The sequence below is a fragment of the Elaeis guineensis genome, chromosome 4 (genome assembly GCF_000442705.2).
Source record: "Elaeis guineensis isolate ETL-2024a chromosome 4, EG11, whole genome shotgun sequence".
In the NCBI taxonomy this organism is placed as follows: domain Eukaryota; kingdom Viridiplantae; phylum Streptophyta; class Magnoliopsida; order Arecales; family Arecaceae; genus Elaeis; species Elaeis guineensis.
In genome coordinates, this window is record NC_025996.2 from 45725345 (window position 1) to 45751419 (window position 26075).

Genomic DNA, 26075 nt, shown 5'->3' on the forward strand with positions numbered 1-26075 from the left:
TGATTAAGGGTCAAAAAATTTTCTACCACTATCATATAATATTTATCTCTATTTGGTGTTAAATAAATTACCTATGCCTCTTTTGATCTCTAAAATATTTTATAAATGGACTCTCTGTACATCTCCAATGATCAATCCTCACATGAATAGCTAAGGATCCAATAAACCCCACACTGATTCCTAGACATGTCCATTTGACAAATACGTTCATAGTGGCAAGGAAAAGAACAAGGAAAAAATAACAAATAATGTATTAGCTTCTAAACCATTGCATAACGAAGGAAAGTTTTTAAATAGTCATATAATATGCAAAAATCTCATAATCACTGCAATTCTCCATTATTTGTAAGCTGCGTGGTTGGTGAGGAGTGATTCTCCTGATAGAGAGCACCACTCCCCCAGCCTCGGCCACTTTAACATGGGCTGCCGGCGAGGCCGATTACCAGCGCTGTCAACCTATCCTTAAAGGCAATGACATTGAAACGCAATGGATTCCAAAGAAATGCCAAAAACTAATCAGGACAATGCTGCCGGGGTCGATGAGAGGGCGACGTGAAAGGTCTCAAGGAAGCACTCCGGCGAGGCTGAGGCGCTGGAGAGGTCGATGGTTCTTGAAAGGCAACAAGCAAGCTTTTTGTTAAGAAATATTTTGCACTTCTTCTAATAGATGTTATATACGAAGCCATTGAATATGCAAGACAATGGTATAAACTTCAGCTTAAACATCATCATAATAGTTAATATATAAACTGTAGCTCTAATTCATAGGTCATTGTAGCCGGATCAATTTAAAATATATAAAATAAATTTTGATGTGTGTTAGTATGGATTATATCCGGATGAATTTAATCGGATAAATTATAAGACAAAATTTTCCAATCGGACTCTGATTTCCTATACGAGATCAGCATGCTCCACTTCGAATTTGGCCTCAGTAACATACCTGACGACCTATTTATATCCCTTGAGGGAATTTACGAGGCGATGTCAAACCCAAGTTCAACAGGTGAGGTTCTATTTCAAATGATTCTTCGAGTCATTGACTTATTGCTGGGGTTAATTCACTAAGAACCCATTCCTTTTTGTCGCTAAACAGTGCAGCAAGCTCTGTTTCAGTCGAAGAATTATGGTATGTGTCTCCTCTAAAAAGTCATCGAGACACTTTTATATTATTTAAGACAAATTATAAATGTTATAATACCTTAATATTTTGCAAAAATTCTTATTCTTCGTCTCATTATTATAGACAATAAATAGTTCCTTTTTGAAATGAGAAATAATTTGACGTTCCAATTATCAGAATTTTCAATGAGCCCACGTGGGAGAAGATAATTTTCAACAACAAGTTTTCATGGCCGCTTACACTTTGTTTGGATCGGGAAAACATGAGAGTTCATAAGGGAAGGAGAGAAAAAGAGTAATGGAGGAGATAGAAGGGGAGGATAAAAGAATTAATGAACCCTTATTTAGAAAGGGAGAGAAAGGGTAAAGAAGGATATATACCTTATCCTTATTTGGATAAAGAAGTTAAGAAAGAGATAAAAAAAATTTTATATATATTTTGACAAATAAATTTTTTTTTCATTAATAGATATACTATTTAATATTTGTGATATTTTGACAAAGATCGTGAATCTTCTGTCATTTGAATCTGCCTCCCAAAGATCATGATATCTAGATTTGCGTGAGGAGCAACTTGCAGGCGAAAGGACGGTTATAAGATTTCTGAGTTGTACGAAGAGCAAAGAGGTGGTTGGGAAGACAGAGTATATAATGGTCTAGTTATAATTTTAAAATTTTATTAAGTTAGAAAAATAAAATTAAGCGTGAACCTTCCTTTCCATTACACCCCAAATCAGAAGGTACAGAAAATTGAGTCAGGGGTCCGAAGGGGTTGAGAGAATCCTTCTCTACCCTCCTTTACCTCTAAAAAAATTTAACCAAATAAGAGTTTATTCTTTACCCTTCCCTTCTTTTTTTTTATAAACCTCCATGTACCTCCAATCCAAATAATATGTTATAATTAACTTCTTCAAGAGTAACTACTCATTGTTGGATTTTCTTGCAAACAAACATGTAAGTCTCCATTTAAGAGGAGAGAGAGCTCCTACGATTGACCAAGTCAAACCACATAAGATTATGTAATTTTTGATAGACATGTAAGTCTTATTTGGCTAAGCTTTTAGAATCTCAGAAAGTACTTTCTGATCCTCAAAAAATATTTTTGGATGGTACAATGATGTTTAGTAAAAAAATTGAAAAGCTATTTTGAATTTGTCAGAAAGATGAAAATATTTACTTGAAAAAAAGTTGTATTTTAAATTTTTCCCGAAAGCATTTTCCGATTAATATTAAGAAGCTGTTTTGATTTAAATAATTTTTTTAATAACCAAAATATTCACTAATAAATATCATAATTACATCTTATTATATTATATTATATTTTTATACTATAAATATAATATAATAATAAATTAATATTATGATATATTATAAATATATAATATAATCTATTATAATATTATTATATCATTAAAATATAATTTGATATAACAATATTTATTAATAATATAATATTATTACATTATAATAATATAATATATTATATTATAATTTATTATTAGATTAGATTATAATCCCTTATCTTATATTACATTATATAATACATCATAATTATAACAATATTATATTACAATATATATTATATTATATTATTATCATATAATGTAATATAATAATAATAATAAAATTATATTATAATAATCTTTTATTATGTTATATTATAACTATTATATTATATTATAAATTATTTATAATTATATAATAATTATTTTTATATGATAATAATATTATATTATATTATTTTTACTATATAATATTTTATAATATTTTTTATTATCATTTTATTATACCTAAAATATTTTTTGATTTTAATTATCAAACATATGTTAATATTTTAAAATATTTCATAAATATGATTATCAAACAATAAATAATTTTTTATAAAAATTTTATTTTCAAAAGCTCTACTTCTCAAAAGTTCTACTTTTAAAGACTTCAAAAATTCTACAGCAATTTCAAATAAAACCATAACGCATGACCCATAATATTTATTATTATTATTATATTAATTTATAATAAATATAAAATTTGAATAGATATGGAAATTTACGTATGCAAAAGGCCTGGATCTAGGCCCTCCAAACCCAGTGGAAAAAGGGTACCAAAATTTGAGCGAGGGGTGGGACCGAAGCAAAGTCACCGGTGTCCAATATGTATTTGCAACTCAACCATTTATCACCTTCAAAATAAGAGAAGAAAATCTGATGGTCGTGTTTGGACTAATTTATATTCTTTTTTTTTTTTTTTTCTTGTTCTCACCGCCCCCCCCCCCCCTCTTCACATGAAGAAGATTCTCCATCTAATTACATGTTCTATAGCTTTACTCCATATCCTTCAAGCTTATTGGGGCAGTCATCTTATGTTTGATAGTAGAATTTGAACGGTTGCATGCTTTTCTTTATTCACTGAGAGCTTTATATTTTAATTATAAAAAAAGCCAATTATTTGCAGGAATTGGATAGCATGCTTTGATTCAGCTTAGTTTAAGTCGATGACAAGCCTATTTTCAATCTGCTTAATAAACACAGTGACCTGAAAATCAATCAAGACATGTGACCAACCTGAGTCAAACTTGATTTGAGTTTGATTCAAGCTTCAATGAAGGCTTGAGCCAAAAAACCAATCCATGCTTTAATCAAAAGCTTGAACCAAAGTTTCACTTAAAAGAATCCTGCTTTCTCATGCTAAACTTGATGGTCGATCACATGATTACTAGTGTTTCATGATATATAATTAGTTCAATTTCAGTCCCTATCGGCTATCAAGTTTGGTTCTTTTCAAGCTCCTAGTTTCCTCATCTCTTATGTTTGTTTTCGTCTCTACCAATTATTCTATGCCAGCCCCAACAAAGTAAATTTTAGATAATCTCTAAAGATTTTCTATTTTCAATTTTTTTTTGGAGACTGTTCATCTGTCATCCAAGGTAAACTCTGGTCGCTGAGAGCTTGCTCAGAACTGCACCATAATCCATCAAGAAATAAAAAAATAAAGCAAAGTTATGGCGAGCACAGTAGTAAAGCTTTTTTTTTTTTTTTTTGGGGTAAAGCTTGCTAGTGCACCCATGGAGCAGGACTCTGGTAAAAAAACATGCTATCGTTTGATTTATCACTATAGGACCATTGCTATTGTTTCTTTTATTAAAAATATACATTACCTATATCAGAAATATACAGAATATTAAAAATATATATTATTTAGAATATTTTTTACAATAATATGTTACAGAATATTAGGAATATCCATTGTCTAAAATATTGTCTAGAATATTTTATAATTACTATGGTATGTTTTTGAATTGGGAAGATCACGTGATTGATACCATGATCTCTCCAATTTTCTGCCTGTTTCTCTCTTCTTCATCTCTATATATGGATATACATATCATAGTGAAATATATTGAAGAGATCTTCTCCATTTTTTTTTTATGTTTCTCCTCTTTTTCCTGCATCTCTCGAATTTTTTTTTTACATCTTTTCTTTTAAGAGGAAAGAACTTCAAAGAATTTTTTTTTTTGGTAAAAAAAAAGAACTTCAAAGTTGATCATACTGGATGGAGTTGGGAAAATTATGAGTGTTGTTACAAGAACCAAGCAAAATTTTTAAAAAATTAAAGAAAAAATTATAGGAAAAAATCATTAAGATAAATGAAATCCATCAAAAATTGTGAGTTGAAAATATTATCATCAAAAACTACTTGATGATCCAGATCCATATCGTCGATTGCTGGGACGACTCACTTATTTGACCATCACTAGGCCTGATATTACATACTTGGTACATATTCTGACACAGTTTATGCAATCTCCTCGACAACCACACTTAGACGCAGCCTTCCGACTTTGCGATATTTGAAAGGATCTCCAGATCAAGGCATATTTTTTTCAAGTGTCAACACCTTTCAGTTATATGCTTATTGTGATGCAGACTTGGCAGGATGTCCCATGACAAGGTGCTCTACTACAGGTTTCTATTTTCCTTAGGAGATGCTCCGATTTCTTGACGTGCTAAGAAGCAGACAACAGTGTCTCGTTCCTCTGCAGAGGCCGAATACCGGACTATGACACACACTATCAGTGAATTACTATGGCTTCGAGCCCTCTTATCCGACCTCAGTATTTCACATCATGGTCCCATGTTCCTTTATTGTGATAATCAAGCAGCTTTACACATTGCTGCAAATCCTGTGTTTCTTGAGCGGACCAAACATATAGAAATTGATTGTCATTTTGTCAAAGAGCGACTACAATCTCAAGACATTGCTACACGATATGTTCCTATACATTGTCAGCTTGCAGATATCTTTACCAAAGCTCTCGGCTGTGATCATTTTCAAGAGATTCTATGCGCCAATTTGATCGAAATCTCTATGCGCCAACTTGAAGGGGACTATTAGGAATGTACATTGCCTATATCAGGAATATACAGAATATTAGGAATGTACATTGTCTAGAATATTTTTTACAATAGCATATTACAGAATATTAGGAATGTCCATTGTCTAGAATATTGTCTAAAATATTTTATAATTACTATGGCATGTTTTTGAATTGGGAGGATCACCATGATCTCTTCAATTTCCTGTCTGTTTCTCTCTTCTTCATCTCTATATATGGATGTACATATCACAGTGAAATATATTGAAGAGATCTTCTCTACTTTTTTTTTTTTATGTTTCTCCTCCTTTTCCTGTATCTCTCGGGTTTTTCTTTTACATCTTTTCTTTTAAGAGGAAAGAACTTCAAAGAATTTTTTTTTTTTTGGTAAAAAAAAAGAACTTCAAAGTTGATCATACGGATGGAGTTGGGAAAATTATGAGTGTTTTACAAGAACCAAGCAAAACTTTTAAAAAATTAAAAAAAAATTATAAAAAAATCATTAAGATAAATGAAATCCATCAAAAATTGTGAGTTGAAAATATTATCCATCTTGTTTCTCACTCCATAAATGCGACCATCAGCCAATGTCCTACTTGGCCTGCACATTTTTCAATAATCTATTCCATCATGCAGTCAACTGTTTACCTGTGAGAATCTACAATCCTATTAAATTGGAAAAGACATTCCAGAATTTAGCGTGGGCTAAGATTCTATTCTAAAAGTCATTGCTTAAAGCACCATTCAGCATAAAATGGAATAAATTTTGTCCAGGATATTGTCAAAATTATAAGAAAACCATTATTACAGTACATTAGTGGATTCTTTTCCCAATCTTTTTCTTAAAAGCACAGTTTACTTGCCCTAATATTCAACTAAAAGTCCTGGTATGAATCTTATATTTACTTTACGTTGGATGAACATACTTCAATGAGTAGTCCAAGCATATAATGTTGCAGGATTTAGTTTGATGAACATTAACTAATATCATATAAAATAAGAGATTTACATCATGACCATACCTATTTTCCACAATCCAAATAAAAATCTCAAGAGTTCTCAACCAGAAACCACCAGATCTTCACATCTCTAACTAAAAAACGCAATAAAAAACACCACAAGAAAGAAAACAAAGACATGAGACCTATAAGAAACAAGCATGATAATAAGTGATCTACAAGAAAAGGAATAGGAGATCAAGTGACAGGCATCACCATCATCATCATCAAATTGGTTGGTGTCAGCCTCTGATCTTGAGGACCTTATGCCAGGTTTTCTTGCACCCTTGGCCCACCACCTTCACCCCTTTCGTCACCAGGTGTTTCAGCTCCTTGGCTCGCTCCTTCAATTGCCTCTGGAAGTCTGCCATGACTCCCCCTTGGATCAACCAATCTTGGAGAGAGAAATCGGATCGCGGCTTTCTTTCCCGTTCCTTCCTTCTTCTAAATTGATCTGGGAGGGTTTTGGGAGTATGTATAAAGAGAGAGAGGAGAAAACTTTCGGTGGGATTGCCAAATCAGTGATGACACGTGGGGACGTGTCATTGGAGGTGAGACTGATTCAGATTGGCACGATTCTAGGTCTCTGGAGAGAGAGAGTGGGGATGACGCCGGCTTTGGGATAAGAACATGGATGTGTTTGGTTTGGGAGTGCTGGGCTACCCGATATAGAAATGAGAATCGGTGAATGTAGCTCTCATTCCAATATTTTGGTTGGAAAATTTCTATTTTTATGCTCATTTTAGATAGGAATGAAAATATTTCAATCCTTCAAAATTTAATCTCAATCCTCCTCTCAGTATTCAAATCCACTTGCATCAAATTTATTTAAAAAGATATTTTTTCCCTCTATTTAATTGATTTTTTCCAAAATTTATTTGAAAATGTTTCAATTCCTATTCCAATTTTAATTTCTATCACGAATCTAACATTTTGAAAAATATTACATGCTGATTTTTATTTCAATTCATTCCACTTTCAATTTTAATTCAGATCACAAAGCAAACACACCTAGGGTGTAGAGTGATGGGCTTAAGGGAATGCAATGATTATGGATTGATTAGGATTTAGGAAGGATAAGAGTGAAATAATTAATTTGAAGATATGATAATAATTTAAAGTTTCAGATCATATTTATGCTGTTATTAGACTTTTGGCCCATGTTTAGTATGGCTCATGTTTTTTCCAACATACAATCCCAAGTCTAACTCAATGTGCTACAAGTAAACCTATAATGAAATTATCTTAAGTGCTGTGAATGTAGTGCAATGAAGGTGCTAAGTAAGAAATTATTAAGCAATCAACAAACCAATGGAATAGTAGAAAGAAGAGAAAAAATACACATGTATAAAGAACATAGATTTTTCTATTATTTTGGAGCTCCTGCGCTGCTCCTCAAGCTTTTCCTCAAGAATTTTACTATGTAATGCCTGATTACATAGCTAGCCAACTCCTAGAGTTGGCTAAACCTTTTAAACTAGAGATTTCTTTATAAAACTCTCAAATATACCAGCTAACTTATTGGCATTAGCCAAGCATATCCTTTGATATCCTTTTTTTCAACACAAAAAAATCTCTCCAGAGATTAGTTACACCAATATAGCTCTTGGTAAATGCTTTTTTTGTCGAAGATAAGTTGAGATCTGCAGTAAATAGTTATCACTCTTATTGACTTTTAGCACCCTTACAAGTATTTTTGTGCTCTTAGAGTTCTCTTATTGTTCTCACTTGTTTACCACCTTCTATGTTATCCTTGAGTTGAGAAAACTTGATATTAAAACCAAAGAGTTTGAGATCGCCGCTTGTAGCCGTTGAAAGCCTTTTGCACCACTATTAATATAGCTAACATGGAGTGTAGGTGGCCATTTATAGCCATTTCATCATTCTTGCAAGTGAGGAGAAAACTCCAACATGAGAGGGTTGACTCTTAGCCGTCAAAAGGTCTTTAAATTTAAATCTCGAATGATTGGAGATTACCCTTAAAATTAGTCGTATCGACTCTTTAAATTGGTCACTTTGCTCAATCCCTAAAAGAGGACTCCTGATGATCCTAATCCTTTGATTGAATAGCTCTTTTATACTCGACGCGACTCTTGAAATATTAGAGATGACTTCTAACCTTTGTTCAATAGGCGTAGTTCTAAGAGGTTGACTCTTTACTTCCGAGGGGTGACTTCCCAAATAAAGTTGATTAGCTACTAAAACAAGAGACAATTCCCAATCTTTTGGAGGTGACTCCTATCCTTTGTCAATAAGCTCTTTAACATAGGAGGTGACTCTTCAAGTGTGCCAATCAACTTCTAAACTTTAAAGACAAATCCTCTTGTAGCGTTATCGACTCCTACAGCCTAGAGATGACTCCTTACATGCTGGGACTGCTCCTCGATATAGCACTTTGGTTCAAGCCCCATGGAGGTGGCTCTTAAGATATCAAAGATGACTCCTTGATTTGTTGGTTACTGCTTCGAGAGATAACTCTTGCTAAAGCAAAGAAGACCCTTGTTTTTATAGTTCAATATTCAGATCCGAGACAGCTCTTCTTGAATTGCAGTCGGCTCTTTGTCCTCTTAGGCTCTCCTTCCTGACTGAAGGGTCGACTTCTCCAATTGAGGAGATGGCTTCTCACGATTATCAACTTACGACATCTCTAAATTCTTTTATAAGGCAAAATCAACCAAGTTAGTAACTCTCAATTGTTTTGTCATCATCAAAATCAACTTTGTAAGAGTAACCAAAAAAAAAAAACCTAAAACTATTACAATGGTAGTTATTTCTTAATCATATTAGATATAAAAATGAATACTCCCAGAAATTTTATCCATGCAAGGCTTACCCCACAAAATACTGATCTAGGCCAATCTCAATTATGAGTAGAGCACCTGCTTCCAACCATGTTGAGTTGGGATTAGGGCAGGATGATTCAAACCCAAGCTCGTTTTTTCTTTTTGTTTTTTTCAAGTCATATATTTAGATCTAAACCCAATGCGTTAACCTAGTAGATCACATTGAATCAAGTCCATAGGAAGATTTTTTTAAATCAATCATATCACTTTGCTTCAATTGGGTGAAGCATGCTAAAGCCAAACCTAATGCCTGAGGGCCGATGCTAGGTGATTCTAGTTTTGGGTCCAATGCAAGACAGACAACAAAACTTACACTTATTATATATTTATAGAAAAGTTAATAATGACATGGATGACAAATAGAAAAAAAAATGAAAAAAAGATATTGTCAATTCCCATCACTATGGTTATCAATGCAATACTAATTCAACATCAGTTGATCCTATATCGCACTACCATAAATAGTTTTAATACCCATTCTGCAAAACTAAATATGACAATAAGGGAACAATAGAGAGTCTCACAATTTAAACTCAAAATTTGAAGTTTCAAAACTTTAGAACATTAAAATTAGCATGTTTGGTTAAATTTAAATATGAGAAAAAATAAAATTTTGAAAGACAGATGGTGTCATATTAACTTCAATATCTTAAAATAGGGTAAAAATACAATTATTTCAATAGAAATAAACATAAAATGGGAATAAAATCATGAAGAATAAAAGTGAATTATCTAATTTATTTATTATTAATATTAGAAGTTTAAATAATTAAAAGTTAGAGGGGAAATAAATTGAAAGAAAACAAATGGAAAAAAGAAATAAAATCATGAAGAATGAAAGTGTGTCATCTAAAATATTTATTATTGAATCTAGAAGTTTTGAATATAAGTAAAATATAAAATAAATAATTGGCCATGAAAGATGAAAAGTAAAAGAGTATTATCTTTTTGTTGAATAGTTATATTTAAAAAATGAATTGGTCCCGAGGCTCAAACTCACGGCCTTTGGCTCATAAGGCTAACACTCTAACCGAGCTACGGGACCAATTTGTCACAGCTTAAACAAAAATCTGTATAGTAGTTAATCTACATATATATCATTCAAGTTAAATTGCATACCTATTAGATTGACGTTTATTCACCATGTACCTTTTGACTGCCTGTCTCTAATGGATCAATAATACTATACAATCACCGTGCAAAATCAGGAAATGTGTGGTTCACGAATGAGGTTAAACTTAACGATTTATAAGTTCTAATACATCTCCCTGAATCTTCCTTGTTGAAAGTAATTGTTAAAAGGGTCGTGATTAAGACTTTTGGAAGACAAGACATTGGTCATCTTGGCTAGTGACTAATATTACCATGATAAATCAAAATCTTGATTTATTTTGGTCTGCATGGAAGGGAGGAAAGATTTGAACAGACTGTCCAAGCGAATGCTGCGAGATGACCGCAAGTCTTGCTTCTCCCTCTCTCTTTCTCTAGATTCCAGTTCCTGATAGATCAAATCAATCCATGACATGAACACCTTTATAAAGAAATTGCCTCAACCAATGAGGTATCAGGTTCCCTGATTTCCAATATGAAACATGGCAGCTCCTGGTTTGTTGCCGAAGGAACTTTGGTAGCTTCCCTGGCTTCCAACAGAGGACAAGGAATATAAATATATTCTTTGAGGGAGAAAAATGGCTTCGGTAGGGCCATTCGATCCAAGTATTCAGTTTTACCAGAAGTTCTCTAAGTCATATAATACCACCATTCATGGTTCTAGAAGTATATATCCCAAAGAATGACCCTCATAATTCACTCACCATATGAAGAGTTTGATGTTTGTTACAGTAAAAACTAACAATGGTAATCAAATATAGTGGACTTTACATAAAAATTCCACCCTGTCATCAATTTTGCAAGAGGATGTCGATGCAAACTTAAATGTATTACATTCTGCAAAAAAATTTGAAGATAACAAACAAAATATAATCCTAGCATGTCAAAGCCATGACGAGTCACGATCACTAATTTTGTGTTTAAGAAACAATTAGCTAGGATTTGACAATTGCACTTTGGAAGATATGTAGGAAATTAGTCAAAAGTATCAACAGAATTAAGATAATATTGGAAAAAGATAAAATACAGTTCATTGGCATATGTAGACAGTATCAAATAAAAAATCACAAGGGATGAAAAACCAATAAACTGGAGCAAAACACCTTAATTACTGTATCAGTAGTTCATAATCCACAAGTTGTCCTTTGTTTGACGGTAAATAATCACTGCATAAATTGTGAAACTAATGAATAATTAATTAATGCCTGATTAATTTGATATGCTAAACGTAGTATGGGGAATATATCATCTGGCCAAGAGAAGGATTGTAAAGAAATTGAGACTTTGAGATGCTACCCACAGCAACTAGAAAGATTGCATATGCTGCAATTGGAGTGCAGGCATCCAAAAAAAGGATTTGGATGCCTAAAGTTGCAATTGCAGGCTGCATTTGACCCGCGAAAAAAAAAGTCCAATTCTTGTAATTGAAAACCATTGGGAAAATTGGCTGCAGCTCGAATTGAAAGATTTGTTGTAATTGAGAGCAAATTTCAAACTATTAAAGTTTAATATTATCTAATTATAATACATGAAACATATATTAATCATTTTGATAGACATATTATAAAATATAAAATTTATTATTACAAAATATACAATTATTATAATATCAAATATTTTCTAAAATATAATATTACTATAGTAATTATTGTCATGGTGCTAATAATGTAACTATTATTATGATCACAATATACTCAAGTAATTATTATTTTTGTATCATAATGCTTATTATAATCTATTCATAATATTCTTATAACCGTCATAACTATATTATAATAACTGTCATATGATAAGTATTAGTTTTTACAGTGGTACAAACTAAACTATAAATTGATGAAAATAATAGTATATCTAACTAGTTGATATCAAATTATTTTGTAGTGATATGATCATGGAAATGCTTATTGTTATAATAAACCAATAATAATTTAATAATATTAAAATTTTAATCATAACTGTAAAAAATAATATCAAAATTATTCTACTGCAATAGCAAAAATAAGGGATTTACTATTTCCCTAGAGAAAACCTTACTATATTATTCGAAGAATTACCATATCCCTTTCTCCATCATATAACCAAGCAACTGCAAATGCATTTGCAATTTGAAATTACAAATAATAAACAAAAATGCTGTTTGCAACTGCAATTCCAATTGCAGCATTTCCAACCGCAGCCTGTATTTGAATGGAATAAAATTGAATTTCAGGCAAAGAAGCATCCCCACCCCATCATCAGCACTAGAGAACTTTTATTGGTTGCACGAACAAGACACATGCTTTGTCTTGGCTAGCTTGATTAACAAAGAAGGTTGTACATAAGGAAAATTCAGCGATTATATTAGTAACATTTTGTCAGTTATAACATAGGTGATAAGAGAACTTGGTGTTGTAACATATTTAAATCATGCAACAAATTCTTCATCATTCTATTTAGCCATGTCAACTGACAAGTAGACACATGTCCAGTACAGTGAGCTGGGCAATTGAATGCAACATGGAAAATAAGGGAACCCCTTAAATGAGTACATAATAATATTCAGTTACTTTAAAAAGTGTGTAATGTAAATGATAAGTTTCCAAGACACATCTATATGACCAAGCTCCACCATTTTGGGGCTCCCTTACCTGAATCCTAGACTTCTATAAAAATTACTTTGTTAACTGTAAGGCCAGAAAAAGGGACAAGTGAAACAGGAAAAGGAAACCATTTCTGTTTACACTATATAAAAGAACTATGACAATGCAGTTGCGATTAAAATCCCTGCATTATATACAGAGTGAACAGTGAACGAAGAAGACAAGTTCCCCGTCCAACAATATACAGACCCAAGAACACAGCCAATGAGGAAAAGTTGCAGAGAATTCTCACCAGAAAAGTGAGCTGCGCTAAAAATACATGAACTAATGATGACAGCTTGCCACCATTTCATTGTGGAGGCAAGAGAGGTTAGAAGAAATCCACGATAAACAGTCTCTTCTAGCAGCGGAGTAATGAGACAGTAGAGAAAAAAACATACCATCTTGGATGTTGGGCTGTACAAAAGTATCTCCTTCAATATGGGATTATTTACATCCTGCAAGAAGCCACTCAACTATTAGCATACACTGGGCAACCTACAAAAAGCAATGCTAATTTTAAACATAAGTTTCTAGGTTTTTATGGTTGTTGTATGCTAAAGTCCAACAGAATTTATTCGTTCTTTCACTGAATTCCATCATCAATCCATCTCATTATTAGTTAAGTAATCAGCACTCCTAATTGATTGATTATCCTAAAATCTGAATTCCTTAAGGTTTGCATTTACATGCTCAAACTCATTATCAGATTAAAATTACTAGAAGTAAACCTCCATATCATTAGTTTATGCCAACATTTTTTTTATAGACAATCAGCAAGGAGGACAATAAGATATCCGTGAATATACCAATACTGGCAGACCTGACTTACCCAAAGACTCTTACCAGAGTAACATTGTGGAATCTAAGCAAGGGCTGAAATCTCATATGTACTGGCTCCAACCAGCCAGCACATATTTACCTGTTATAGGGTCTGGTATGCACTAGCATCAGGCAAACCAAACCTATAGTGCACCATATTACACATTGAAGAGTATCACTCTCACACTGAGGTATACCTACTCAGTACTACTTGGTACACTTTTTCTAAAAAGAATTCATTGCTCATGTGCACAAATGTGTTTGCAAAATTGTGTGTGAGCACACGTGTGTGCATGCATGTGTGAGTGTGCGCGTGCATGTGTGAGCGTGCATTTGTGTGTGCGTGCATGCATGCCTGTGTGCATGCATGGTCTTTGTTATAATGCAGCTGACCTGCATCAAAGCATGTATTTGTTGCCCTAAAGTAGTTAATATTTGGTTTTCAGAACTGTCCCAAACCGGATGGTTTCGAGCATACCGAACAGGACCGGTAGAGAACCGAGACAGTTCCGGCTTGAAAAGCAGCACACGTCGATGCCGAGCAAAAAAAGAGAGGGAAAGAGAGGAAGAGGGAAAGAGAGAGGAGGGGAGGCGTCGCCGGAGTGCGGTGCTCGCCCGTCGAGTCCGCCAGAGGCCTGCGGAGGCCTCCGCACTCGGTGTCGCCCGATAGGGACTTTAACCCCAAGAGAGAGAGAGAGAGAGAGGGGTGCTATCGGATGGCGGGGATGGCGGCAGAGAGGGATCTCCGGTGCCGCTGGGTGGCCCTCATGGCCACTGACCGACGAAAAATGCATGGGCGAAGCCACGACCGTGGAATACGGGTGACCGCCCTTGTTACTTGCATCGCATGTATAAAAACGATGATGAATGGTGAAGTCGACAGTGGGTTTGCCGGTTTCACTATTTCAATTTTTTTTAAAAAAAAAACCTGAAAAATAGTGAAGCCGGCAATGAATTTTCCGGCTTCACTATTCAACATTTTTAAAAAAATCCAAAAACAGTAAAGCTGGCAAACCTATTGCTGACTTTACTTGTCGAATACTTTTAAAAAGGCCATAAAATAGGAGCAATCGCCTCTGTTTCAGGGCTGCGGAGCTACAGGTGGCATATACGCCACCCCATGACGGCTAGCCAGAGGCCCTCCAGTAGCCCTTGCACCTGACCCCCCTTGGTCCTTTTTGTTCCCTCCCCCCTCTCTCTCTTCTCTCTTTTCTCACACGAATGATGCAAAGCCACGGTGGCCACCATGGCCCTCCAAGAGCTCGCACAACCCGCCGATGGCATCTCTACCACCTCAACCTGCTTCCCTCCCCTCTCTTTTTCTCTCTCTCTTTTCCTCCTCAGTTCAGCCTTTCCTCTCTTTGTTGATTTGCGCCGATCCGGTCCAATACAGAGCCATATCGATTCGTGCCATCGGCCGACCGAAACAGCATCCAGTACCAATTTTGAAAATCTTGAGTTAATGTCTCTCAACATGGATGTGCTACCAGAATTGACTATTCCAATATAACATAACCTTTCAAACTCATAGCAATCTCCAATGTGCATGTCCACAGGCAGTAGAGGAACCAATCCTTTCCTTGGGTTGCTTAGGAAAGAAGCAAAAACAGAGTAAACAAAAGAAGAAAAAGGCTCCATTGAAATGTAACGTGCACACAAAATATCTCAACTAGCTCTAGCATTGTGAGAGTAAACAAAAGAAGGAAAAGGCTCCATTGAAATGTAATGTGCACATGAAATATCTCAACTAGCTCTAGCATTGCGAAGCTTTAAAACTTTAAGAAAAACTGAAGTACTTGGAAATTCAGAATAAATATATAAATATAAAAAGCTCAAATTCCAAAAGCTTGTGCATTACATTTATAGTTTGTCATAGCACCAGACTTGGCATTGCTAGACTTTATTGTGAACAACTCATCTTTTCCCCTCTCTCACTGGCCTAAATGATAGTCAAGAATTCATAGAACCTTGTCCCTTTTAAGAAGAGTTGGAACCACTTCGCACATAAACTAATAAATGAAAAGAATCCATCCATCATCTGTCTATAACTCTATATATTCTTGAATATATAAAATTCAATAAACAAAGAAGCTCATGCTACGGCATCAGTTCACCCTCTTGAGCTTCATTTCAATTTCTTTTTCATTTCCACGGCAATTTATAGCTTTTGTTTTTCTACTAATCTTTTAACCTCAACATATCATTAATAAATTATCTCATATACATAGATCATAAATTATAGCACCTCCTTTATAGAAGCATCATGTTCATCTATCATAATCATAAAAATATGTGGATACAGTGCTAATAATTCGGCAAGTTCATTTTGATTGAAAATTCACTTGCCTTGCTGCTAATGTAGTGCTTGTTGCGCTCCAACATATTGTGGCTATTGTTGACCATCACAATGTCGCCTTTTAGGACAAATTTATTTTTTAATTCCCATCAAATTGCCTTTTATGGTATGTTGATCCATGTTACCTAGACACAGGACCAAGTGTCAACTGTCCAAGAGTCCTAACTAATCTGACATGGCCACCACAAAGAGCTTAGACATATGGACACGGCAGTATATATGTCTCTGTAATATAAATATATACATGTATACATACTAAGTATGCATGTATGGATGGACGTCTATGTGGATGGATGGCTTAGACAGGTGTTGGAAAGACAAAAGAGCAACCGAACAGCATTTAATAAAGGGACAGAGCAAAGTAGTAAACAGTGAAATGCAAATAGTCTTTGTTTGGTCTCATTCACTCATCTGGTCCTAGCTAAGGGGAAAGAAAAGAACAGGGGAAGGAAAGAGGAGAGCAAGAGAAGAAAAAGGAGGCCTCAGCTAGCACCGGAGATAGCGAGATTGGTACACTTGGCGGTCCAACTCTTTCCACATATGTCCTGTTCTTCCCCCCCAGCAAGGAATGTAGGGATGCATTGAAACCCTCATCAGCTGGGTTAATATTACCTCATTTCTTTTCCTTTCATTCAATCCAGCGATGTCCATGGCACATCCCACCCATGACACAGTAGTGTCCAGGTGGGGACATGACAAAAGAAACCTGGAAAATATGCCATGTCCAGAAAACACGGATGTTGATGGCCTAAGTCAATTTACTACTCAAAAGAATTATTTTGAATTTTTTTCACTACCTAAATCCATATTCAATATGACACTGTTACATCATCTTCATTCTTAAAAAGGATATAATAATACATGAATCGTTTTGATATTTCCATGTTCTCAAGATGAGTGAGCTAACCAAATTCACCGAGCATCTCACTAGTTCAGTAGGGCCAGTATGGTACAACATTGCACCGAAACACAACATGCCTCCATGTTGGCATAGTAGAAATAGGGGTCAAGACATGCATCAGTGCAGTGCCCGGGTTTACCAACACTGGTACTTTATCAATATGATTCACTTAACACCGGTATGTATCACTAATTAAACTCTTATGCTGAACCTAACGCTTTTACTAGTTTGTAGCATTTCAAAAATAATTGCTTCCATGTCATCAAATTACAGGATGATGCACATAACAATCTCTAATCATGGTTCTTTTGAACTTTTAAGTAACTTATTCATCAAATAATTCCTTGAAATTTTTTCATCTTTTGCAATTTTGCCATTCTCCACCAAGCTCATATCCTTGGTACTGTTCAATTCTTCAATTTTAATCTCCCTGATAACACAGTTCTCACTTTCACTCTATAGCACTATCTTCTTTTGCAATGTTCCCTGAGCAAGTGATTTTAAAGTAGTTGCTCTCACCAATTATTGTATTTGTTTTCTTTGCTTGAGTGACACATCAAATATGAAAAGAGGTCAAGAGTGCCAATGGTATGCTATACCATCATTGTTACTGCCACTGATAGCTTCAGTCATCTATTTACACGAGTTTTTATAATTTAGTGACCATTCAGAGTTTTAAACATGTTAAGACCCATGAATAAAACATAGCTATCGAGCCTTGTCCCATCTGTTTGAGGTCAGTTTTATCATCCTCATTCACCAAGCTAACAAAGTTGGATCCCTTTCTTAGTATGATATGATCTTGATTTTACAATTGGCTCTTGATCTAACATCAACCCTTGCCTTTTCATTTGGACCTGGGCTTGGACCACCATAGGCAGTATTATGTTAAGCCCATTTGAATTAAAAATAAGGGTTAATAGTCTTTAAGTTGCATTATGCCCTGTCCCGTTGAACAGAAGCTTATAGATATTTTAGTAAGATGGCAGCTTAAATCACCAAAAATCATTATTACTTTGCTAGGATTTTTTGCTTCCACTTTCCCGCACTGACCTAAGGCACAGTATGAAAAGCATTATGCAGCTAAGCTAAGCTTGGTTAAGGCACTATAAGTTTCTTTGCAATATTACCAAAAATATAAAATGTGCCGAGCAATTGAAAGTGGGCACACTCTGCTGCATCTCATTCCTCAAGCATGTCAGATCTGTTTTGTATGAAGCAGTATAAGATTTGAACGAGAGAACTAAGTGATCTAGGAGACGAAAGTACAGAGCAGAAATGAAAAGTTCCATGTTATACCATTATAATTTTTTCATGCCATGATAAAAACTTGCTTCCTTATCTGCTACTTGAACCTTATGAAACACTTTAATATGATCTTTCTCACCTTTAGAGACAAACTAAAACCTAATCTTCAAACAATTGAAAAGCATGTTTTGCCTCTCCAAAAGCAATTACATAATAGTCTTTCGAGATAGAGGACTAGAGAAAAAAATGGCTTTTCCCAAAAATAGATAACTAAGATATAATACATAATTTAACTCTAGACCTTAGATCCCAAATGACTAAATCTTTACATTTAAAAAAGTTGAAAAAAGCTTAGGTGACTGCTAATTTAAGCTCTGAAATCTTAGTAATGATGAATTGGTCATCATAAGGGTTGAAAGAAAATGGAATTCAAAAGATGGACAGTGCAATTGCTTAATTTTGTAATAACATAATCTAGATCTGGATTGTATAATCCAAAGTATTGGATAATACCATGATCTGGATCTTATGATTGAAACTGGTCCTGATCCAGGGATCTGAAATGGATAATAAATGTCATTTTGATCTGGATTGCATCATCTGAGTTGTGAATCATAAGATCATCACAACAATTTTATAAACCACTGACTAGAGAAAAGCATTAAGATATATTCTCCAGTTGTAAAATTGACCAACTGGGTATTTTCTTCTTCCCGGCAGTGTCATCTACCTAACATCCCATGCAGAAATTTGCTGACCCGTTCACTCAAGAAACACCAAGTGATTTTGTTTCTAGATAAGAGATATCTCACTTGGAAGTGTTTAATGGAGGTCTTGAACTAAAAAAATTAATATGCCATTTCTTATTACAGTCAAGGCAGTTTTGTCCTGGATTCTTGGCCTGATTTGTCGTGAATTGGCCTTGCCCTAGTAGGCTGCTTGAACAGTGAATAGAAGGTCCAGCTTCTTCAAGATTCCCAACTTCCAAATTCTTTCTCTAATCCAGCAAAAATGTTAACCAGCCAGCATGGATTAGTGTTACATGCAAACTTGCTTAATAAAAGCTGTCCAACGTAATGTCATTATTCCTGTTTGTATACCATAGGTGTGTTATATAGCATACTAGGAGAACCTACAAACTGAAAGAATCCTATGTCCTACTTTACCACTTCTCTTATTCTGTTCTATGAGGCACCAGACTTGCAAAATGTGAAGGACAGCACATTGGGCAGCACTAGCATCTGATATGAAATGCATTTTGTCCCTATAGCATGCAAATTATTCCTTTCATTACACTAAAAATCAAACATAATGGTTGTGATGACAACCTAAGCTTTCTGTGCAAGCATTCCGATGATGAAAATATGAGAAATCTAATCTAGGCATCATCCCCATACATGCAAGGAAGGCTCTTTAAAGGAAAAGGAGACACTTACTTGTTGACTATAAGAAAAAATAACCTTGCAACAAAAAGAGACAAAAGGGATTTTCAAAATATGTTGTACTACAGAACTTTTCTTCACCTTTTGTCCAATTAGTTGATCAGCAAGAATTGAAGTGAACAAAACCAATGCAATCAGAAATCCAACAGCCACAGCAGATGCTTTTATTGAGCTTCTTTGTTCTGAAAGCAACTTTTGCAGGAAGAAGCGGGAAAGCTTATTTGTGGCTTGGTTGTGTAATGCAATAGTGTCAAAGCCCCAACATACTCTGTTGTTTCAAGTATGTTGATTGATAAAGCCTGCATTGGTTCAGGAAAAGTAAATTTAGTGGCAGCCACTCCATAGAAGCTGGGAAATGTATGCCTATACCTGATAGTGGTCTAACACAGACTGATGGTGTCTACTAGTAGATATTGTAATCATTCTGTTCTCCATTTATTTAAGTATTTAAAAAACATTCAACAGCAAGCAAGTATTTTTCTCACCATTGTCAGTGGGTCAAGCACAGGTTGATGAAGCATTTGAGCAATGACTGAAAGTCCACCAAAACTTAGAGGAATGTGTAAACTAAAAAATATGCTGCAAATGTGCCCCATATGCTCTTAGCATCCCATGGTATATCCAGTGAGAGCACTGAAAAACTCTGTTAGCAGCATTAAAAATTAACAGCCAGATTTTCAAAATATGCATAACAAAATAATGATACAAGTAAATTAACCAGTTTTTATTGCTGACTGGTCTTGACAAAACAGAAAAGCTTCCTCATGTAAAAAGCATAATGAGATATTGGGGGGGAAAAAAACGAAAAGAAAAAGAACATGTTTAATAATAGTGCCTAACTTGTTGATTTGTCTTTACATAATAAAGTTGACATTTAAAGACACTGAAGATTGATTATTTCTTACATTAAGTTTTAACTAGGCAATCAAAACAACAAGAACTTATGCCCATTTTGAACAATGATTTGAGCACTATATTCTGCATAAAAGGAGAATCATACATAAACAATTAATAAATATGGTTAACAGAAACATTATAATCATATCCTTTTCATCTTGCTTGAGGCTCTATTATTAGCATGTAAATCTATTTAATTGACAAAAAACCTATAAAGGAAATTGCTTATGCATTTGAATGAACCAAAATACATACAGGAATTTCTCAGTAAGGATTTCTTAGCTGTAAAATGATAAGTAAGAACAAGTATACTTTTCATCTTATTAAGGTCTATTTCAACTCTCAAGTCATTAAGCTAGGCATCTGACAACTCTTTCATGAAGAAAAGCCCATCCCTTAAGAAGAGAAGTAAAACAACCACACACACACGCACGCACGCACACAGACACACACACAAGAACAAAAATTCAACCTATGCATTAACACATCAGATATCAGGATCCCAACTAAATCTTACATATTCAAATATTCTAATCATCCATCTGTGACCTGTTTTTTCTAACCACATAATACCTGTGGCTTCAAAATACCATTCTCTTGAGAAGGGAGTGAGAATTTAAAACTAATTGGATATTCAACGACAGATGAGAAAGGAATCATAAAGCTCCAAGGTTGGCAATATTGATCATATAGAATTTTAGGCACCAAACTTACCTCATTTGTTGCCTGGCAACCAACATCAGCTGCCCAATTTTTTGAAGAAAGAAATATATATTGAAAACTTCAAACTACTTAAAGATATAACTATAAACAAGTGATATGTTCTGTAGTTACTGTATGCCAAATTGCCAATTATACATTCAAGTAAAGCATTTTACCACCATCTTCAAATGAGAGTCCATGATAACCTTCAACAAAACTGTCACATTTGGCTTTAAAAAACCCTTCACAGATTTCCTTTTCTAGAATGCTGGTGCTCTTCACCCATTTGACTTAACTTGCTCCTTGTAAGAGAATAACTCCTACAGCAGAGTTAATTCTTCCAGAACATATTAACCACCCCTTATCTACCTTAAACCATCAATGCTTTAATGGTTTTTAATGAAACCATTGTTCATTCCTGTTATGTGATTCGGCACCATCCCTGTCACCATGCAACATGGCTCTAGAAATAATTTTCTAGGTACAGTGATCATGGCCCAAAACATCATAAAAGACCATCATTTTAGCCTACAAAACCTAAGCATCAATAAAGAAGTATGTAGTTATCGGTTATAGTAGTTCTTACTGGCCATTATAATGGAAAATACTTGAGGTAATACTTTCTCGTATTTAAATAATAATATTGAAATATGATGAGTTGAATGGTGATAATCAAACATTCACCATTACCATTATCATAAAAGTCACATCTTATGTGCACATGCATGGATATACATTTGTGTATGCATCTGCACATGCGTGTATGCTCATGCACGTATTAAGTAGTTGCCCAGAAATCATTATAATAGCCATTGTTTAAAACCATATCATTCATAACTGTATTCATAGTTGAAAGCTAGATGATTGTCCATGGTGGAGCTTGTTGAGAAAACTAATGAGATACAGAATATTCTCCGCATTTTTATAGCAACCATAAGATAGAGAAGATTGGATAAGCCTAGAATTAGTTAGCGACCATTTGATGCCTAGAATTCTCTCCATGGAAGCTTGCACATTCCTTGCTTAAATGAAAACAAACTAAATGGCTTTGTGAAGTTGCATTTTAGACAAGTTTCATAGTGTCCTTCCTAAGATAACAATCTCGAGCATATAGCATAAAAATAATATTCCATTCTTCCATAAATACTTCAAAACATTTTATGCGAAATACCTAGATATACAATTTTGTGGCAGTGAGCAGTGAGCAACCCTATGCCACCTGTTTTGCTCCACCCAAACAAGTGAACAACTATAATCCACGAGCAGAATGCTATCCACTAAGCACAAAGCATATATCCAAATTCATTCCATTTGGATGCCTAGTCTTGTAGATTTAGGTTAGAGTGAAGCATATACAATTAGAAAGTCATGAGGACTGCCTGTCTAAAAATTTCCCAACTCAATGAAGCTTTATATGATTCTAAGAAAGCTATATGAACATGGCCTAAACAATTAAATTACATCTCCAATTAAGGGGAGATTCACAATTCTTGCAGTCAGACTGATCTGTTTTAGCAACCAAGCTCTGTTTCTCTGCTCTCATTCTTCTGGCACATATTACTGACATCACCAACACTAGCAACCAAGTGGAATCCATCCATCGTCTAAGCACTTAACTAGGAGCAATTTTTACCGTAAATGCATACTTCAGACAGCTGATGTGCTGAAGCTTACACACATATCTCCAACAAATATCCTGCTCACTGCTATCCAAACCACCTTTCGACATCTGCAGTTAAGTATGATAATCAATTTGAACAAAGGTCTTTCCTCTACATTTTTTTTTCTTTTTCACCAACTCCACGAATCCATAGCCAATTCAATCAGACACTGTTGCATTATATAGAAATTTAAACTAGTCTATGTCACGATTAAAAACTAACATATACTAGAAACATTTGTACAATGCTATAAAAAGAAATATGCATCAGTCATTTCCTAGAACTTCCAGAATGCTTAAGATTCAAAAAAGGGGCAACAAACAAGTAGCCAATGACATAACAGAGATGATATTTATGAAAGTGAGAGCGTTAATCAAAGGAACGGATCAGACAGTTCCGTTTTTTACCTCGAAGGGATCATTAGCGTCGTTATTGTTAGAGCAGGAGCTTCTGAAGAGAGACGTGTTGCTCCGATGATTGAAGGAAATGAGGGGACAACGGGAAAAGCATGGGGAGATGACAACGGTATAATTTTTGTAGCAGCCAGACATGGGCGAAATAGAGACAGAGGATTCGTAGCAGCTGGTATTGTCATCCTCGGTGGTGCTTTGATTCGTCGAGCTCTGGATCAGGCCACCACGGGATTAGAGGGAAAAAGTGGAATAAACGGTGGAGAGGAGTGCAAGACAAACCGTTCCCACCACGCGACGCAGCAGGCAACGGGTAAAGCATTTTAGGGCTTGCACCAATGGCAACTTGGCATCTCTCTCTTCAACGGCCGTTTTTTCGATAGATAAAAAATTTATTTGAGAATATATATTTTTTAAATAAATATTTAAATAAAAATAAAATAAAAAAATAATATTTTATATTTTATTTTAATTAATAAATATTTATTTATATTTTTATTTTCAACAATGTCAATTGTGGACTTTACAACTTATTGCAATGTCGTCTACTGACCTTCCAATTTGAGAGAAGGCTCACCATCGGTGCAATATAATATATTATTTAGAGATAGATGGTTGATGTAGTTTTATTGAATTATTTTAAAATAAAATAAAATTTGATATAGGTTTAAAATAGTATAATGCTTAAAACATCCAATCCATCCTCCACCTCCATCACGACCAACCCATCAGCCATTGGCTATTACCACTTTCACAGCGTCTTCCATCACGACCTTAAGTCAAAGAACCTCTTCATTGACGACTCCAGCAATCTCAAGATCTTCGACTTTGGCCTTTTCATGGTCTCTGAATAGATCCGTGGTGACGGGCTCCTTCGCACCCTTTGTGGAATGCTGGTGTATGTCATACCGGAGATCCTTAATAGGAAGGGATACAATGGTGCCAAGGTCAATGTCTGGTCCTGCAGTATGATCTTTTATATCCTCAACATTGGATATCTCCGTTCAACAACCCCAATCTGACGACGATATACTATCAGATCTATCGCGAGAAGAATCGGTGCCCCAAGTGGCCCTGTTAGATCTCCAGCGATTGATCGACTGGCTCCAAGACCCCAATCTCGAGAGGAGGATCACCATTGATGGGATCCTCAACGACCCCTGGATCAAGAAAGGGCTCAATAAAGAGGAGTGGGTGGCACTCGCGAAGTTCTACTCAATGGAGACGACAGAGGTGAAGAATGGAAAGTTTTAGAAGTCGGAAGAGGTAAATTGGGCACTTAACACTTTTGACTTAATATCCTTCTCCTCTGCACTCGATCTATCTAGTTTTCGTCGGATTGGGAATGGCTCATCTCGGCCAAGCTGGCTTAGGCGATTCTCTCGAGAGTTGAAGATATAGGAGTGAAAGAGAGGCCCATTATTTAGAGAAAGGGGAAGAAGGGGCTCGTAGGGGTGGCGGTGGAGGGGTAGATTGGTAATTTGGTAGCGAGTGTGGTGGTTCGTCGGCTGGCCGATGGGTTGGTGGTGGCAGAGGTGGAGGATGGATTGGATATTTTAGTTATTATACTATTTTAAGTCCACATCAGATTTTATTCTATTTTAAAAAATTTAATAAAGCTATATTAGCGATCTAACTCTAAATAATATGCCATGTGGCACTGGTGACGAGCTTTCTCTCAAATTAAAAGATCGGTGAGAGATATTATAATAATTTACAAAATATAAGGTTGATTTTGTTGAAATTGAAGATGTAGGAGAGTATTTATAAATCAGGATAAAATATAGGATATTATTTACTTTTTACCCTAAAAATAATTTATTCATATTTTTTTATGTATGAAAAAGTGATTTCAGAATTTGTTAGGCATATTCTTTTGTATTACTATTTTTTGAATAAGTTACTAAAATTTATCTATATTTCTCATAATAATCTTTATGCTTTTCAAATTTGGAGAATGTAGATAATTGAGTTATTGGACATTGAATGGTAAAGACAATGAAAATAAAAATAGAATATTTTAAGAATAAAATTAAATATCTATTTTATTAAAAAAAAAATAATTTAGCCATATCCTAGGTGGATAAGATTTTTCACCATTTCATAGATAAATGCTATCCGTGAAAATTAACTTATCTATCTTGAAAAGCATGAGAACATGGATAAGTTGGTCAATGAAAAAGTTGATTAATTTTTTCATAATATTTACACACAAAAAACAAGCCCTAACAGAAAAAACACATGAATCAATTTTTTTTAAAAGAAGTATAGTTACTACTGCTCTTTCTATATTTAATATTTTTAAATAAAAACTCATATTTTTATACTACTAATACCATTTTTGTCATCACTATTGCAGTCTGTACAATAAAAATATCACCATCATTACCATTACTGTCATCAATACTTTTGCCACATTCCATGATATCAGTGTTGTTTTCACTGCCAGTGTCATTGCTACCATCACTATCACCACACCATCTTTGTGATGTTGCCACTACTATAGTCTCTACCTCCACCAGATTACCACCATCCATCACCAATGCCATCAAAGCTACTACCTCTATATCATA

General features: G+C 34.6%; 1 protein-coding gene, 1 long non-coding RNA gene and 1 pseudogene across 2 annotated transcripts; 1 reads left to right on the top strand and 2 right to left on the bottom strand.

Annotated features, from left to right (window-relative positions):
* Positions 1-225: 225 nt before the first annotated feature.
* Positions 226-6739, bottom strand: LOC140857518 (uncharacterized). The gene is made up of 2 exons (XR_012140969.1): positions 6517-6739; positions 226-610 (listed from the first exon to the last, which is right to left on the bottom strand). It is a non-coding gene; the product is annotated as an uncharacterized lncRNA (long non-coding RNA).
* A 6401-nt stretch (positions 6740-13140) lies between these two features.
* LOC105042842 (uncharacterized) lies at positions 13141-23854 on the bottom strand. Its single transcript, XM_010920181.4, is given in 7 exon segments — positions 13141-13521; positions 19914-20053; positions 20056-20131; positions 20318-20406; positions 20409-20475; positions 23500-23597; positions 23600-23854. Coding segments are annotated over 7 exon segments (900 nt in total). The 5' UTR covers positions 23688-23854; the 3' UTR covers positions 13141-13179.
* Positions 23855-24182: 328 nt separating this feature from the next.
* On the top strand, positions 24183-25079 carry LOC109505745 (CBL-interacting serine/threonine-protein kinase 11-like; annotated as a pseudogene).
* Positions 25080-26075: the final 996 nt, after the last annotated feature.